The 18,311-nt window shown below is 34.8% G+C and overlaps 2 protein-coding genes across 6 annotated transcripts; both read left to right on the top strand.

Moving 5' to 3' along the window:
* The first annotated feature begins 12,103 nt into the window (after positions 1-12,103).
* On the top strand, positions 12,104-15,882 carry LOC130648996 (uncharacterized). 5 transcript variants are annotated; one of them, XM_057455206.1, is made up of 8 exons: positions 13,221-13,502; positions 13,670-13,773; positions 13,862-14,408; positions 14,495-14,606; positions 14,683-14,890; positions 14,966-15,177; positions 15,259-15,512; positions 15,588-15,882. In XM_057455206.1, exons 4-8 carry the CDS (start codon positions 14,589-14,591, stop codon positions 15,853-15,855), a joined length of 960 nt encoding a protein of 319 aa, XP_057311189.1. In that variant the 5' UTR covers positions 13,221-13,502; positions 13,670-13,773; positions 13,862-14,408; positions 14,495-14,588; the 3' UTR covers positions 15,856-15,882. The 5 variants fall into 5 exon arrangements, with proteins under 5 accessions (XP_057311164.1, XP_057311189.1, XP_057311171.1 ...); XM_057455181.1 differs by adding an exon at positions 12,104-13,208 and having other exon boundaries at positions 13,323-14,408; XM_057455188.1 differs by having other exon boundaries at positions 13,670-14,408.
* Positions 15,883-15,889: 7 nt separating this feature from the next.
* LOC130649024 (uncharacterized) lies at positions 15,890-17,101 on the top strand. Its single transcript, XM_057455217.1, has 3 exons — positions 15,890-15,988; positions 16,053-16,196; positions 16,266-17,101. The coding sequence occupies exons 1-3, from the start codon at positions 15,937-15,939 to the stop codon at positions 16,424-16,426; spliced, it is 357 nt and encodes a 118-aa protein (XP_057311200.1). The 5' UTR covers positions 15,890-15,936; the 3' UTR covers positions 16,427-17,101.
* The last annotated feature ends 1,210 nt before the right edge of the window (positions 17,102-18,311 follow it).

Genomic DNA, 18,311 nt, shown 5'->3' with positions numbered 1-18,311 from the left:
TCGTGTAGCAAAACGATTGCTAAAGTATTATTATTATTACTAGTCGATAAGGCCCGTGGAAAAATCCACTTAGGCAGAAGGACAATGGAAAAGTAGGTTGTTTTAGATTTTTTGCTGACGTCAGCAGTGCAATCACAAAAATATTTGGCGAAATTTAGTTTATACGTTGCCTGTACTATGCAGATGTTAAAACGCTGACCAGGAAAATGTATATGATCATATCTTTTTGATAAGCAGTTAATGAGACATAAGGGTTTTAACATTTTGCTGATGTCAGCAAGTAAATGTATAAGATCGCGTATTTTTCACAAACGGTTGCAGAGATATTAGGATTTGAAGGTTTTTCGATGACGTCATCAACCCGTCCTTTCCGAAACGGATTCGGGGACCCAGGTTTGGGAAAATTACCCAAATTGGTCCTAGTTGGTCCCTAGTTACCCACGCGGTGAAAAATCATTGACGTCACCACCTCGTTTCCAAGTTATTTGGCCCCAAAGTTTTAGGTGCACTGTAATAGCTTCATTTATTTAATATAGGATATTGACGTTAAAGTAGTGTGTTTTTCGTCGCGTCGTAACGTCAGAAAATTTAACATATTAGACATGCACTTTTCGGCAACATCAAAGGAAAATGAAGACATCCACTTTGCCTGTCACAGACACACAGAGACACCTAGCGTATTATTATAGAGATTTTTTTTAGAAATTTGTATACCTGCTGCCTTCATTGTATAGGTCTTGAAACGCTTATCAAGAAAATGTATAGGATCGCGTATTTTTGAAAAACGGTTGCAGAGATATTAGGATTTGAAGGTTTTTCGATGACGTCATCAACCCGTCCATTCCGAAACGGATTCGGGGACCCAGGTTTGGGAAAATTACCCAAATTGGTCCTAGTTGGTCCCTAGTTACCCACGCGGCAAAAAATCATTGACGTCACCACCTCGTTTCCAAGTTATTTGGCCCCAAAGTTTTAGGTGCACTGTAATGGCTTCATTAATTTATTATAGGATATTGACGTTTAAGTAGTGTTATTTTCGTCGCGTCGTAACGTCAGAAATTTTAACATATTAGACATTCATTTTTCGGCAACATCAAAGGAAAATGAAGACATTCACTTTGCCTGTCACAGACACACAGACACACCTAGCGTATTATTATAGAGATTATTGTTGTAATGTGATAAAGTGTCAACCGCCTTGAGGGTACTGCTGGCGCTTTTATTAGATTCGTAAAATTGTGGACAATACACAAAATCGTGTAGCAAAACGATTGCTAAAGTATAGCGCTGTTCTGCCCAATCTTAGACGCTGCCCAATCTTTGGACATAAAAATGCCCAGTCTTAAGACTGGTCGGCGTAACAAGATTGGGCTGGAGACCGTGTTAGACCCATCTTTAGACGCCTTTTAAATTCTAAAGAAACTGTTGTTTGCAAGACCCAACAACCATTCTCAGCCACATTAAAACTTGGGATATATGATGTTTTGTTTTGTTTCATCATATATTTTGTTTTGTTTCAGCATATATGATGCTTTGTTTTAATGTGCGAACGGAAAAACAAAAACTGTTAAATTGACCAGGTCAGCGTTTGGGCATAGTAAAAATCCTAGCTAGCTATATCTAGCACGTATTATACATTTGGCTGGAGAAAGTAGTAGGTTCAATGAAACGTCGTTACAAAAACAGATGAAAGCGGGGGTACAATACAAAGTGTCGTTTTTAATGCAAGAGTTTTTAATTAGTTCTTAATTTTAGTTTGTGCCGGTTGATGGTCAGTGGGACGGAAGGACTGGTGTTGTTTTCTGGCCCGATGATCATTGTGTGAGGAAATAAATACTGGGTATTTGCATTCAGTGGTGAAACAGAAAAGAATGTGGTCGTAAATTACAATGGACAGTATTGCACCAAGAATGGTGTATTACGTTAGGATAAGAGGTGTTTATTCTGAAGAAACACTGAAATCAAAACTATTTGATGACTGGATAGTCAAATTTTACCACATTTAAATAGCTCTTTAAACAATACATGACTAAAACCACCGAGATTTTGGACCAACCTGGGGTGACTGCCTTCAGACGGTTGACTTATGCTACTAAATCTGCATTTTTAACTGCACACGCATAAAGCTTCTTTGTGTTTTGATTGGCACATTTGTCACTAAATTAGCATTGACCATTTCCATTCTAACTAAATATTAATTTTGATCAACAGAATGAATGGAAGCAAAGTAAGCAAAATGCACGGCATATTTTATACAGTGTTCATGTTTGATATTCTGTTATTGTCTACTCCCTCCTAAGGTCAAAGAGGTCATTAAAAAGTCACTCTTTTAGTCCTGTACTTTTTTGATTTTCTCTTTATTTAACGTCGATAGATACAATAGTATTTAAATAACTAATTTAAATCGACAACAAAACGTAAAACAAGGCAAACAGCGATAAAAAATAAGAAAAATAAATAAATAAATAAGTAAAGTTAAAATATGTATGGTATATCCATGCATATTTTACAGGTGCAAACATCACCTTCCCAAAATTTTATTGAGCTACGGAAGGCTTCGAGAGAAGGAGCATTCTTTGTAGCGTCAGGCACAGATATCCATAGCTTCCCTGCAATATTTGATAAAGTATTTAAGCCATAGTACGTTGTCCGACAAGTTGGTCGCCTGATCAAATTAAAGCAACGAAGGTTGTACTTGTTTTCCCTAACAGAAAATATCTCGTTCATATATAGAGGTGACAATCCATTTAAAAATTTGTAAACCTCTTTCATTAAATTCTGTAAATTGATGATGTGAATATTTTTAACATTACATAAAGATAAAAGTTCATCGTAACTGCCATTTATATCGTCCTGTATGATTCTTAGACAACGTTCATGAATACGATTGATTCGATTATTCGCAACTTTTCCACAAAACATCCATACTAAGGGACAGTAAGAAAACTGAGACAAAATAAATGAATTGAAGAGAAAACGCTTCATCTTGGGTGTCAAAAAGGAAGATATCCTTTGAAGCACGTTGAGTTTCCTACTAGCCTTATTACAGATGTTTTTGACATGCGAATGAAAGTTTAGTCTCGAGTCAATCGTAACACCAAGAAGCACTAGACGATTTACACGCAATTTTCAAATGGTTAAATATCAAACTTTCATCGTGATGACCTAATACAATATATTGATACTTTTTCAAATTTATTGCTAAGTAATTTTCATAAAACCAATTATTAACTATGACCAAATTAGTAAGCAGTGTTTGTTTTACATCTTCTAATGAATTTTCACAAGCATATAAGGTGTTATCATCTGCAAAGTTACAAAGGGATGATTGAATAATGAACCAGAATAAATCGTTTATAGAATAATTGAAGAAAGGAGGTCCTAAGATTGATCCTTGTGGAACTCCAACTTGAAGAGGAAGCCATTCGCTAAAAGAAGAATTTATTCTGGTTCTCTGAAAACGATTTTTCAAGTATGAGTGAATAAATAATAAAGAAGATTCAGAAAAACCATAGGCATGCAGCTTTGCAATAAGCAAATCATGGTTGATAGTATCAAAAGCTTTTGAAAGGTCCATTAGCACTGCTCCAACTACACCCTTATTATCAAGTGTGCTTTTCCATTGTTCAATCATTCGAATGAGAGCATATTGTGTATTATAACCCTTTCTGAAGCCTGATAGATGAGGGCTGAGTTTGTCATGCATAAAAGTGTGCATTTGATTAAGAATAATTCTTTCAAAAACCTTTGATAAACAGGGAAGCAAGCTAACAGGTCTATAGTTCTCCTTATCATTACAGTCATCCTTCTTAAAAACAGGTATAACCTCTGCAAGTTTTAAATCATCAGGAAAAATATTAGACTGTAAACAAAAATTTATAATATTAGTGAGGATAGGAACAAAGATATGAATAAACTTTTTCAACATAAAAACTGGAAAATCACCACTAACAGAAGATTTCTTTGCATCCATGTCTTTGATGACTTTGAGAACATCAGGCTGTTCAACCAGCGAAAAATAGAACTTTTCATCATAACCCACATTTTCACGAATTTTCAAAATACTGATGTGATTAGTATACGAGTGGATTGCATCGTGAATGGTTGCTGTATGTGTATCATCGTTTGGTTTGATTGGTAAATTTTTCGTGATGTTGGTGTAATATTCATTGAAGATTTTGCATAATTTTTGTTCGTCGGTGACTATCTTTTCTTTCTCGATTAAGATAATTTTGTTGGTGTTATAACTAACGTTTGAAAACAATGGCTTGACAGACTTCCAGAACTTTTTATTATCAGTAATGCTTGTCATACGTAAACCCTTGAAATACGAACGTCTGGTTTTTCGTAATAAGGAAACACAGTAGTTTCTCTGTCTAGTGAAGTTGGACCAATTTTCTTTTGATCGTGATTTGTTATATATGCGACGAAGTTTGGATCTGTGCATAATAGCTTTGCGAAGCTCCTTGGTGATAAAAGGTGCGTTATTGAATCTTAGTATTTTCTTTTTCAATGGTGCAAAATGGTTTAGCGTAGACGTGATGCATAAATTGGATTGGTTAAAGTCGTAATTGTTCTCAAGTAATTTCAAAAAGTTCATTGATAATGTTCTTTCAAAATCAAAGTAGTCAATTTTGTTGTAATTTCTGTAGTGTTTCACAATTGGGTCGCCTTTAATCACGTTCATTCTCATCACACTTCCAACAAATAAATGCCAATCTGATATGCCAGTTTCGATTGTTACACTATTTTTAAAGAAATTTGGTTGATTTGTTAATATGTGATCAATGCAAGAAGGCGAAGTACTTGACTTAAAGCAGGTTGGTGATTTGATTAGTCTATGGAGGTTGTATGTTGAAATGAAGTTATCGAAATCTGTGTCACTTATTTCCATGTTTAAATCACCCATAATTATGATGTTTTCGTGATAGTTGAGATGTGAAATCAATACATTTGCGATTTGAGTTAAAAAGTAGTAATTTTTTTGTAACGGTGGTTTATATGCACCGATTAAAAGCCATTTGCGTTTTCGAAGATTTATTTCGACAACTAAAACTTCGATATCATCCGGTAAAGTATATTTTCGCAACACTTTGAAGGGAATATTTTCATTTATATAGAGTAAAATACCGCCACCATGTCCATTTCTATCTTTCCTCAGAATTGCGTAATTATCTAACTTAAATTGAGCATCAGTGAACGATTCATCTATTTTCGTTTCAGTTAGAAGCAGAACATCAATATTGTGCTTGAAAGTTAAATCAATTGCTTCGAACTTGTTTCGCAACGAGTTTACGTTCAAATGACCGACTATCAAGTTACACATGTTACTGCGACGTAGAGTGAAAATATCATATGTTGAATCAAAAGTATCTGAGGCAGTGTTCGGTGGATCTGTGTCGTAAATTTCGACAGGTTTTTTGTGTCAATCCTCAATCACCTGTAGAAAGTTCCGAGACAATATTGAAGTCCCTTTCATATTTAGGTGAAGGCGACTTCTATTCAAATGCAAGTCGGGGTTTATATTATCATTATTGATAAAGCCGATGTTTCTTTGTTCGCAAAGATGAGCGAGAGATTTGTTGACTGCCATCACCTTTTTATTTAGTCTGTCTTTTCGTTGAATTATGCCCGATATCATTACATTATTTTCACCAGATTTCAATTTAATAGCCCATTTTACTATGTTTTGAGCAATTTGATCGGTTTCGATTCTATTAAGATCGTTAGTGCCACAATGAATAATAATGTTATCGGGAGACATGTTCGTAGTTGGTATTGCGTAACTTTCCATGCATTTAGTCGTGGCTCCAGAGAAGGATTTCACTATAATCTTGTTCTCGTTTGAAGAAAGTTTCCAGCCCTTCACTTCTTTTACAATCGAGTCTCCAATTATTTGCGTAACTTTAGATTTTTTGTCAGATCTCCTTCGCGGCGTTTTATGCGGCACTTCGTTGGCAACACTATTTACATCATCCATTATTTCTTCAATGGGCAAGTTTTCAAAGCGATTTGCGTGAATAAAGGAACTCTGTTTAATGATTTTTGCCTTAACGGTGTCCTTGGGAATTGTAAAATTCTCGTTTGTTTCGCAAGATTTTAATTTGTTGAAGCTATGAGAGTTATGTAGTATGTCGTCACGCGTTGATGATTTCGTCGCTAATAACATTTGTATCATTTCATTTTTGGCATTTACTTCCTTTTCCAAAAATAAAATCCTTTCCTCCAACACACTAAACATTTTATTACTATCCCATTCGGTAGAAACGTGACGGTTTGACAGAGCAACATTTTTAACACATTCATCAAGGTAGTTTTTAAGATCGTGTATTAGCTCACCTTTCATTTTTTGTAAGTTGATGTTTGAATACATGCGGTCTATAAACGATTCATCACTTTCTTTAACTCCATTTCTTTCAAGAATTATAGGAATATCTGAAGTCGAGCTAATTTTACGAAGTGGTGTATCAATGAATTCTACAATTGGTGTATTAGTTAAATTTTCCATGCTGCTAATGTACGTGACACTGATACTTCCAATACACTTTAACAATATCCAGTCCAGGGTAAAAGAAAATGGGGACCAAATAAATGTGTTACTTTGCCATATTTGACAGCTGCTGACGCATACGCCATGCCACGTGCCGTCGAAGTGGAAGTTTTGTGACTCATTAGTCGTCGCAATGCCAGTGGTGTTTATTGAGAGTCAAATCAACAAAATATTTGAGAGTTATTCTTGGTAATAAATTTAATTGGAATTGACCACATAGGAGATAAATTTCCGTCTCGATTTTTTTGTTAAAGCAGATTGTAAAAATAGGACAATGAAATAAAAATCTAAATTTTCGGTAGACCAGCCAAATTAAAGAAAAAAGATAAGTAAGTAATTTTTTAGAAGATTCAATTATCTCCTTTTGTGGCTCGACTTGCCGAAGAATATGGGTGCCTACGCTTCTGGGCATTTATGGCGTCCTCCTGGGTGAAAAGGCCTTTCCCCCCAGCAGCACGCCACAACTCAAAGTTCTCGCGGTAAGCGTAGCCACCCTTATCCTTCGACAATAACACACTCTCTTTAAAATTTTCCCATGTCAATTCTGGCTCCTTCTAAATGGAAAAGCAGTCATAATACAAACAAAATGTGCAGGGTAAGCATGGTACGACGAACAATGCGAATTTACTTAATTTTTAGAGAGGCTTCATCATGACTTATTACTACACGATCATTGTGATGGTATCTGTGTGATTAGAATTGTAAAGTGGTCACCATCGTCATCTCCTTTAAGCTGCAATTTCTTTTTTCTATTCTTTTTAGTGCACCTGCCAATTTTTGAATGACTTAAGAAGGTTTCATTGACATGTCATATTGTCATTTACTTTGCGCACAATTTCTTTTTTTAAATATAAATGAAGCGTTGCGTACCATTATATTTTTACCAGCATTAACAGAGTTGTCTTCTAAAGAAGTTGTTTCACATACTTTTTTTTGAAATGGTCATTATGTTCTTTATATCACGCTCTCCTATCCCAAACAGGACTTTTTAATTGCTAACGACTTTGTATGACAGTATTTTTTAACATTAAAAATGTAGGATGGCGTACTATGCCAGGATTTATTTCTAACAACATTTTGAGAACAATAAAATGTTAAGAAAATAATTTACAAAGAGGTGGCAAGCCACCGCAATGATGAACTCAATCTGTTAGGTCTTTGGAAATAAGCTAGAGGTTGTACTCCTCTAGAGAAAATGCCTCTAAAAACACAATTCTCCCTTTTTGCAAGGAATTAATTAAAAAATATGTAAAAAAATTAAAAGGACACAACACATTTAAAAAGATGAAGAGAACTTAAACCCAGGCCAGGTAGGTTTCGACCCATATTTCTGAACCTAAGTACCTTGGATGTCTAGCTGGGTCACCTCGAAGAGGTCCGCGGACGGTCATCAGCAGAAACTAGACATCCCTATCTTCCTAAAGTAAACTTTGACCACTTTCTGTTCAACCGTGCTACTCTTACCCTCCAAAGACAAGATCATGTGTGATCAAACCCCTTGCTAACTTAATTTTTATTTGATTTTGTTTTATTTTTGACTGGGGTAATAAGTGGAGTCGCCACTCTCCAAAGACAAGACTGAGTGTAGTCAAGCCCCCTTGCTGACTCATTCTGGTTAAAATATTCTTATCTCAGCTCTTCTAAAAAGAAAACATATGACTCGTGACTGTTAATAAGGCGGTCATCATAGAAAATTACTGCTCTATCATTGCAATGTATCCACCTGTGAACCATTTGATCGAAGGCTGTGGTTGTGTAGTGACCATCATTTAAGTTGCCGCAATGGTTGATAATAGCCCTTAATTGAAAATTTTTACGAAATTTCACTTCTCCATCTACGGTAAAAGGTATGGAAAGGGTACCAGGGTAAGCAGTAATACGAAAGGCAATTTTGACACAAGGCCGTTGGCACTGGCAAAACGTTTTAGCGGTAAAATGAAATGGGAACCGCACGACATTAACTCTTTTTCAACTAGAGCAGTTTGTTGAGCGTTGCAAACATGGCAGAAGTAGGCATTGGTGTCTGACAACTCCTCGCTTTCAAAGAAATTATCTAAGGAAGATTGTAGCGTAGGGTGCAGAGAAATTTGGATGCATGGTGCTATAACTTCTGAGGAGCTCGTAATATGACATGAATTGCAAGTGGTAGATGTCTTGATGCCAATACTAAAAAGACTTCCAAGAAATGGAAAGTCTAATGACAGACCAGGTAGGAGATATTCAAGAACCTCGGGGATGTCGTGCTGAGCAAAGATATTAAATGCACTTCCCTTCGCAGCTGAGATATGATGTTTCATAGCACGCAAAAAATGGGAGGGATCAACTGGACTTCTGGAAATAGCCAAACTTTGAAGAACACCTACAAATGCTTCGCCTAACTTTGAGGTTGTTTTGCTGACAGAAATAGCTTCTTTAACTTTTGGAAGGTTATAAAAACATTGTAAGATTGAGTTTGCATAACATGTGTTTCCCCAGATTTTTAGACCGCTATTCCTAAAATCAGGGTTAGATGGCAATGCGACTGTTGTTTTGGGAGACCTTGTAGCACGTTTTTCAAGTTTTTTGATTTTACACGATTTTGTGTGACTTGCGGAAGATTTCTCAGGGTCTTTTGATTTCTTACATTCCATATTTGTGACAGAAACTACAGGAATGATTGGGGCCTTTTCAGGCTCAACCCAAGTGGTAGAATTTCGAGACATCCAGATGTAAAAAGAGGCACTCATGGAGGTAAAAGTTAGGAATTTTAATAGGGAACGTAAAGGCTTGTTAGGGAAACCAAAGCGACGAAAACAGGTCCTTACTGATTCTGAACAGAAACCCTTTGTACCCACTTCAATGGCAAAGAAATGCACGATCCATCCATTGTTTTTCATAGCATAACAAAGTAAAGAATATTTTTTAAGATTTCGTTTGTGCCAATATTCCGTGTTCTCTTCCCATGGACAAGTCAGTTCTACCATAATTACAGTTTTGGAAAAACTGGATATTAATAACACGTCTGGGCGTAGTTGCGTTATTGCAGTGTAAGGTTGAACAACTAAAACGGAATCTAAATCTGACAGTATTTTCTAATCGGAAGCAAGGTGAAGAAGGCCTGGACACTTTGTATGCCTCTTCTTAGATGGTGATTGACCGGCCGGAATGAAATTAATTTTGTTGCACTTGGAAACCCTAAGAGGTTCATATGATACCAAAAACTCTTTTAATATCTTAACCAAAACTGTTAAAACCGAGTCATGCCGGTATGTGTATCTACCCTGCAAAAGAGAGGTCCTACAGGCACCCAATATGTGAGAGACATTTGAGGATGGTTTCTTGCACAGAATGCAACTTCCATCGCGACCGTACCCCGCCAGACCCGCCCCAGGCTTGACTGCGAAACGACGGGCAGCTACATGGTGATAGGCGGCACCTGTTACTTTGGGTGACCTTGTAACAGCTTTCGACGCAAGACAGATGTAAGCGTCAGCTGTCAGTGAAGGTAAGCATGTCACTGATGCGACGTGACACCATACGGTATTGTGGCACGGCTGCTGACACACGTTGCGTGGGCTGTTACTGTCTGATACATTGTAACTGCGAAACGACGGGCAGCTACATGGTGACAGGCGGCACCTGTTACTTTGGGTGACCTTGTAACAGCTTTCGACGCAAGACAGATGTAAGCGTCAGCTGTCAGTGAAGGTAAGCATGTCACTGACGCGACGTGACACCATACGGTATTGTGGCACGGCTGCTGACACACGTTGCGTGGGCTGTTACTGTCTGATACATTGTAACTGTGTGTGATCCACGGGAAACCCGTCGGTATTGTGTGGCAGCTGGTGACACACAGTGTGTCAGCTGTTACTGTAGGAAAATCTACAAGTACGATGGTCTGTTACTTCTTTTTTATCACAGCACGGTATTAGGAAAGTTTGCAACTGCGATGGTCTGTAACTTCTTGTTTTTTGTCACAGCACGGTGTTGTATTACAATCAGCGAAGTACTAAGTGTCACCTGTTGTATGTAAACTTTTAACTGTACTTAAATTATTGTTCCATTCAACAAAAAATGTGTACCTATTACTGTAATTTGTGTTTATTTTTCACTTCACGGTTAGTATTACTTAGAAGAAAACTTCTACTATCATTTAAGTGTGGAGGAGGAATATAATACTAATACGCGTAACAAATGCTTTTTCAATCAATTTTATTTATTTAATAATCTTGCGGTTTAAAAAATTTCAAAAATTTTGGTTTTATATTTTTTGAAAAATTTTCCACCGTACATTTATTAAACCACTTTTTTCTCTTTAACAAAAAAGAAGTACTTATTTTTGTAATTAAACATTTACTTCCCTGGTAATATCACTTATCAGTACATTTAACGGTGTAATTATATTCTAGCTAAGTAATTATTTTTTACTTTAGAATATGGAAACAGATTTATAGGTTTCTATTTATCGTTTGTTCTATAATAGCAATTTGTGGTAAAAATTTTTGTCAACCAATTTTATTGATTTAAAAATTTTGGCTTTACATCATTTTTAAAAATGTTCCGCTTTCCTTTAATAAAATATTCTTTCTTATTAACAATGAATAAGTACTTCTTTTGTAATTAATTTTTACTGCACTCCTGATATTACTCAAAAGCAAAATTTAAACGCTTGATTATATTTCCCTAACTAATCATTTGTTATGGTTAAATTTACTCAAGAGTAAATTTAGGCGTGCATATTTGTTTGAAAAATTGTATAAAAAAACTTAAAAAAATAACTGAAATTAAATCATGTGGTATATATTTTGTAAGTAATCATTTTTGTTGTTAAAGTTATTAAATTGTGCATTTCAATATTCTTTGTACCATAGTAAACACAACAGTTATGGCTTCAAACCACGGTTATCCTTGCTACAGTATTTATGCTACAGACGTTGACGTTAATGAAAACATCGAAAAATTAAGCCAAAAGCGAGGTGAAGTATTTGTAAATAAGGAGCGATATAATGATATAATGAATTGTGAACATACAGCTGGTAAGTTTCTTTTAATAAAGACACTCATTTGCATTGCATACAACATTATTTGCAACAATTTTGTATTTAGATTCAAGAAAATGTGCAAAAATCGTAAATGATTTGACAATATGGATAGAAAAGAAGAGTTGGAATATGTGCGAAAGGTATAATTCATTCAATATATACAAAACATAACTGTAAATACAGTATTTCTTAAATTTATTATGTCATCATAGTTGCCAGTCTCTGGTGAAACAAAAGATGACTCCGTCATATGCAACATCACGGTTGAAAAGAATACAAACATGCGACGGATGCAGCGGGAGGTACATCATCCCACATATTGATGACTTCCCAAACATTATTAAAACTTGCAGCAAAGAAGATGAGCTACTGCTACGCGTTTTTAATATTGACGCTGGTACATATGTACGTCATCAATACGGACAACGCTCTTCTCCTCTCAGTTTAAAGGTATTTCCCTTGCAAAGACATAACCAATTAATTCATTGTATTATTTAGAATCGTACAGAAACAGTTTTAGAAAGGATTAATTTAATTCAGGACACACAAAGAAAGCGGCGTCTCTTGCGTGTTTATTCGTTACTCATGGATTCTGATATATCCATGTACCGGTATTTATATTTGCTTTAACAAATTGACCAACAGACTTACACGTTAACAACACAAATAATTAGTATCTTCTGCTTTTAGTCACTTCGTTGAAGAATCCCAAGACAGAGAGAAACGCCGTCAGTTGGCGTACGTCTACCAAGAAAAATACTTGGAATGTGCATTGTGGCCTCTCTTATACTTTAGCAAAAATTGATGCGAAAGTCACATTGATGGTAAATTCATTACGTTAAAGTCGATTTATTATCTCTTAATTTGAAAACCTTGTAATGCATTATCCTTATTACATTTATTAAGGCGGGGCGAACAGAAAGTCATGCAAAATTTCATTCAGGCTAAAACTTCTCTCGTCTATTGTGGACTACGGAAATGACTTCTTGCTGTTGCAGTACCAATTTGACAGATGGATCTTTAAAACTGTTTCCGGTAAGTATTGCCACAATTCTCCAAAAGCTACTCTTTTCTATTACTAACACAGTTGTGCAAGAATTTATAATGCATTTTAATTCCCATAAAGGTGCTGTCAACGTTGGCAAAAGATTTAACCTAAATCCAGGAAAATCATTAGAGCAAAAATGGTTTAGCTCATCTTTCTGGAAGAAACAGCATTTCTTTTTGATAGACGCTGTTAAACAATTTGGTTTCCCTAACCTTTTTATCACTATAAGTCCTTACGAATGGACGTTTCCGCAGGTAATATTTTTATGACTGTCCATGAACTATTTGCCTTGCTTTTTTATTTTAGATGAAAGAATTACTCAAACGCTTTGCATTAAAAGCAAGTAGCAACCTTGATTGTGGTGCTGTCCATAATATGCATATCATGCACATTCTTGAACAACTAATACGTGGGTACAACTAGAAAAAAGAATAACAATGTCAACACGTATTTCTACCGTTTTGAATGTCAAAAAAGAGGGAACGATCCACTTGCATCTACTTGTTTGGATTCAAAACACTAAAGATTTAGCATTGGATCGGATTAAATGGACCATGGAATCAAAGAATCCATCCATAGGCTACACGTATGTTTTAAAATTTCTTTATTCCAATAACTCATTCTTTATTTTCTCCAATTTAATGCTTTTATTAGTTCTTTCTTACTTTTTATTCCATCACTTTTGAATTTTCATTATTAGGTACAAAAGCTGCAAAAGTCAGATCAACGTGTTTTCCAATCGCGAGTGTCAAATTGCAAGAGCCACACTGATGACAGTGGGGTAATTCATTTGGAGCACGACGTTCTTGCTTTTGCAAACAAACTCAGAGCATATATAGATACCATTCTAGGAACATTAATGTGTCGTATGGATGTGCAGGTAATTATTATTCGTATGTGAATCACTACCCAAAAACCGTTATTAAATATGTGACAGGCTATGTTGCCAAATTTAAAGATTCCTTTCAATTAACAGGTAACTACTGAAATAATTACAAACACTAAAATATTTTTTCTTTCATCAAACATACTTACACTTCTTAATAGGAGAAAATGCTCGCAACGTTCCCGGTTTTACTTTGGTGTGTCAGTATCTGATGCAACTGCAATTAACGGCGCCTGAGATGACAGCTCATTTCGCAAACATTAAAGTCAGTTTACCCAGTTTATTTTATTGTCTATTGTAATATTCAATGTCTTTGCAACATTCAAAATCTTTGCAACTATGTTTATTTTAAGGTTGCTTGGACACCTACTAAAACAAAGACGTTTGTTATACCAAAACCGTTGAATACCAATGAAAATACGGTGAAAGTATCTCCAAAGGCCGCAATATTGCACAGAAATGTCACTGCAGAACTATATTCGCAATTTTGATACAGCAAAAAATGTAATATCTCTATACGCATTAATATCAGTTATTGCTTTTTTTTGCGAATTTTTGTAATACTTCTTTATTTTTAGCCACCCCCACCATATAGGGATCAAAAACCAAGATTGGTGGCAACAATATACGCCTTAATATTTAACCCCGTTTACTTTTGGCAACATACGTTAATGTCAATGCCATTTCGAAACACGTCAGAAATTGTGAACCCAGAATCGGAGGACTTACCCGAATCAATTGCATATTTTCATAATGCCTTGATAATCAATCCGACATTTTGGAACGATAATCAGAAAATACGCAATCATTTGGATCCATCTGTTCACAAGCGTTATTATATTGACACGTTTCTAGTGTACCTTAAGTCGCTACGTTTAAAGATATTGGCATACCAATCTGGTAAGTTCATATTTTCATGAATATTAAAAGAATTTTGACCCATCAGCAATATTGATATAACAATTTTTATACAATTCCTCATTTAGGAGAAATAACGCTGAGGATACCGAATTTTCTATAGAAGATCTAACTGTAGATCAAAAGATAGTATTTTACTATGTTAAATCAATCTTATTGTCAATGGATCGCAGAAAAAATGTAAATCTTTCTTCATCTTGCATATAAAACTGTATCTTACCAGCATTTTGTTAACAATCTTATTTTCCGTACACAGACAAATCCACAAGCTAATTCTGATATCGACAATGTTTCCCTCGACGAACAGTCAATGGATTCAAGCTTCATTGATGACGACAGCGATTGTGTTCAAAGTATTGATATTAATAACTACAATGAATCGGAAGATAGTATCGTCGAACCAGATGTTGATAGCGAATCTCCTTTAAATCGCAAAATTTTACTTTGTGGCAACCCAGGAACAGGTGCAAGCAACTTTACTTCTTAGAAATAACGAATACAATATTAGTACTTACTTTTTATTAACTTTTTTAAAACAGGAAAATCGCATTTGGTAAAAACCATAATAGCATTCGCGATAGAAAACAAATATGACGCTACACCAACGGCACTACTCGCCGATAGCTACAGACAATGTTTTTCAACGATCACTTGCAAAACAATACATTCTGCCTTTTTAATACCAGTTGAAGATTCACCATGGGAAATAAATTGGCATATTAGTTGGTTCCAGCTTATTGTAGTGGATGAGGTAACTTGTTAATAGAAACAACTGCTGTTAAATATAACTATACAATTAAATTAAATTCACTTATTTTTCTATTACACTTAGATTGGTCAAGTCAATTCTCACATAATCAAGCATATAATGAAAACCTTTGATGCACTTCCATCGAATCCTATTATAATTTTTCTGGGAGATGCGCATCAAAGTTTACCACTAATTACGGTTCAAGAAAAAACAAACTTTGATTCAAGCTTTTTCTCAAGTTTGATGACTCGTTTATTTAAAAAAATTGAACTACATACCTCACATCGTAGCACAACTTTGTATAAAGAGTTTCTGGACAAAATCAGAAGTTTTAAGTATGGTTTCTTCCCGCAGTATACCTTTTTATACTTCTATTTTAATTTTGTTAAGACATTCTATTTATTTTTTAGTATTACATTTGACGAAATAAAACGTATTTTTGAGCATACAAAAATACCAAGTACCAACAAAGTCACCGGCGAAAGGATTTTAGCCATAATTACAGAGAATCCAAATACCATATATATAGCATCTTCCCACAAGACAAAAGATTTCATTAACAAAACTGTGATGAATTACCTTTTCCGCGACGAAGAACCCGACATTGAGGCAAGTATTTCAACCTACAGTAATTTCACCATTACTCCAACAACGAATATCAACTTTATATCCAAATAAACATTTACATTTCTATTCTGCTTTTCTTAGGTAATCGATAGCTCAAGAAAACGTCAAGTGTATTTCGTCGGTTCAATAGGTATGTTGACGGAAAATCGCGATCAAATGGGTTCTTTTATGAATGGCGTCATAGGTAAGAAACGTTTTTAATAAATTTCACTGTATTTTACATCATTGAAAATACATGTGTCTACTAGGTAAAATAATCAATGTGCAATCAACCATCATTGCTGTAGAAACCGCAAGAACGACAGTTTACGTTTATCCGATATATGACAGCCACAGAACCTATTATTATCCAATCATACCTGCATATTGCCAAACGGCTTTAAAATGTCAAGGTTAGTGAAATACTTTAACGCGCCATCACTTCCTTCGCACTTTGATCCTAATAATTTCCGTTTTTTTAGGACAAACACTCCCACATATTACCTGGGCCATCGACAGAGACACAATTGGTCCCGGCATTGGCTACGTTGTGTTATCACGAGTTCGTGAAGCACGAAACGTAGAATTTGCGACAGTATTAACAGCAAAACACATAACGCCTATGACGATATTGCAGTCATGACAATTGTAAATAAATCAGTAACAATGTTTACAGAACATAATTCATTTTTTACTTTTTCCCACTACCCACACCTACGCCTACTGTTTGTTTGAAAAATTAAATTTTGTTTGTATTAAATGTACGCGCGTCTTCTACGATCATTAACGAAATATTGGTATAGCAATAAAATAGTACAGAGTACATTGTTCAAACAATTTCATTGTAATTAACTACAACCTAACCGAGATCTATTAATGTCCCCGTGCACTGTACCTTTGTAAAACAAAATCCTCTTTTTAAGGTGGACTTTTTATTAGTAATATCAAAAATAAATAAAAGCATTCCAGCAATTCATATTTAAAATGATATTGGCCCAGCGCTTTATCTATGATCAGTAACAAAACATTAGTATGGCGCTAAAATTTTTTGTTTTAATTAACTACATCCGTTGCGTATTGTTCCACTGTAAAAAATTTTCTAAGATGTCTCCAAACAAAAATTAGCCGGTAATACATTTTTTAAACGCGCACATGACAAAAAATCACACTTAAGGGCATTATAACTTAAGGAATCGCACTTATCGGCACTATAAGTTATTACGTTGTTATAAAGTAGACTTTTTAATTCGCAATATCGAAAATAAATAAAAGCAATTCATTTGTATATGTAAATTAATACTGATGCCGCACATTAACCATGATCATTTACAAATTATTATTATGGGAATCAAAATACAAAGTACTTTGTTCCAATTATTTTTTTGTATTTATTATTTTCCTTAAACGCGCATTTAACAACGAATCACACTTAACTGTACTTATAATCCATTAAGATATTGTAAAGTACACTTTCTAGTTTGTTTACATTTAATACACATCAGCAATTTCTATATTGGAAATAACATTATCGCGGCGCATTATGCAAGATCAGTAGGAAAGTATTAGTATAGGAATTAAAAATGCATAGTACTTTGTTCCAGCAATAGTTTGTATTTATTATATTGATTAAGTGCGCATTCAACAACGAATCGCAATTAACGGCACTATAAGTTATTAACATAATATAAAGTAGATTTTTTTTTTCGTAATATCGAAAATAAACAAAAACATTTCAGTAATATTTATTGAAATAATATTGGCGCCGTGCATTAACCATGATTACTAAGAAAACATTAGCATGGAAATTAAAAGAAGAAGTACATATTGCGATATCGAAATTAAGTAAAAGCGTTTCAGTAATATATATTGGAAATAATATTATCGCGGCGTATTATGCAAGATCATTAAGAAAATGTTAATATGGGAATAAAAAATACAAAGCCATTCGTCCAGCAATTTTTTTGTATTTATTATATTCCTTAAATGCGCATTTAGCAACGAATCTCACTTAACGGCACTATAACTTAATAAGATATTATAACTAGACTTTTGAATTCGCAATATCGAAAATAAGTCAAAACATTCCAGCAATATAAAATAAAAATAATATTAACGCAGCGCATTCATCATTATCATTAAAACATTAGTCTGGGAATAAATACAAAATACATTGTTCAAAGATTTATTGTAATAAACTAAATCTATCTTTGTAAATATACAACATATTATTCTAATTTTTTGTTTTTGTTTTCTTTATTTTTTTAGTTGGAGGTGTTGGGGAAAGCTCCCGTTCAGGAGTTCTACAAGAACCCTCCACAGTGAAATCATCCTCTTGGGACTCGTGCTTGCGTTTACTACCTGTAGAGGGGGTTCCACAGTCCTCTAACTCTATGGTATTAAACACGGCATCGGGAGAATCATTGTAAAATGATTCTTCCAACAACGTGTCTAAATCCATAGAATTAGAATCCTGTGGTACATCCCTCAAAGAACAGGAAGCAAACTGCAAACACAGCCCCTCAAGGTAA

The sequence above is a fragment of the Hydractinia symbiolongicarpus genome, chromosome 1 (genome assembly GCF_029227915.1).
Source record: "Hydractinia symbiolongicarpus strain clone_291-10 chromosome 1, HSymV2.1, whole genome shotgun sequence".
Lineage (NCBI taxonomy): Eukaryota > Metazoa > Cnidaria > Hydrozoa > Anthoathecata > Hydractiniidae > Hydractinia > Hydractinia symbiolongicarpus.
This window is presented reverse-complemented; position numbering and strand designations above follow the sequence as displayed.

Coding starts and splice junctions, on each gene's coding strand:
- LOC130648996 (XM_057455181.1), top strand. Junction 14,891..14,965: donor TTGTGGCAACCCAGGAACAG/GTGCAAGCAACT, acceptor TTTTTAAAACAG/GAAAATCGCATTTGGTAAAA. Junction 15,178..15,258: donor AGCTTATTGTAGTGGATGAG/GTAACTTGTTAA, acceptor TATTACACTTAG/ATTGGTCAAGTCAATTCTCA.
- LOC130649024 (XM_057455217.1), top strand. CDS start 15,937: ATGTTGACGGAAAATCGCGATCAAATGGGTTCTTTTATGAATGGCGTC. Junction 15,989..16,052: donor TTTTATGAATGGCGTCATAG/GTAAGAAACGTT, acceptor TGTGTCTACTAG/GTAAAATAATCAATGTGCAA. Junction 16,197..16,265: donor AACGGCTTTAAAATGTCAAG/GTTAGTGAAATA, acceptor CCGTTTTTTTAG/GACAAACACTCCCACATATT.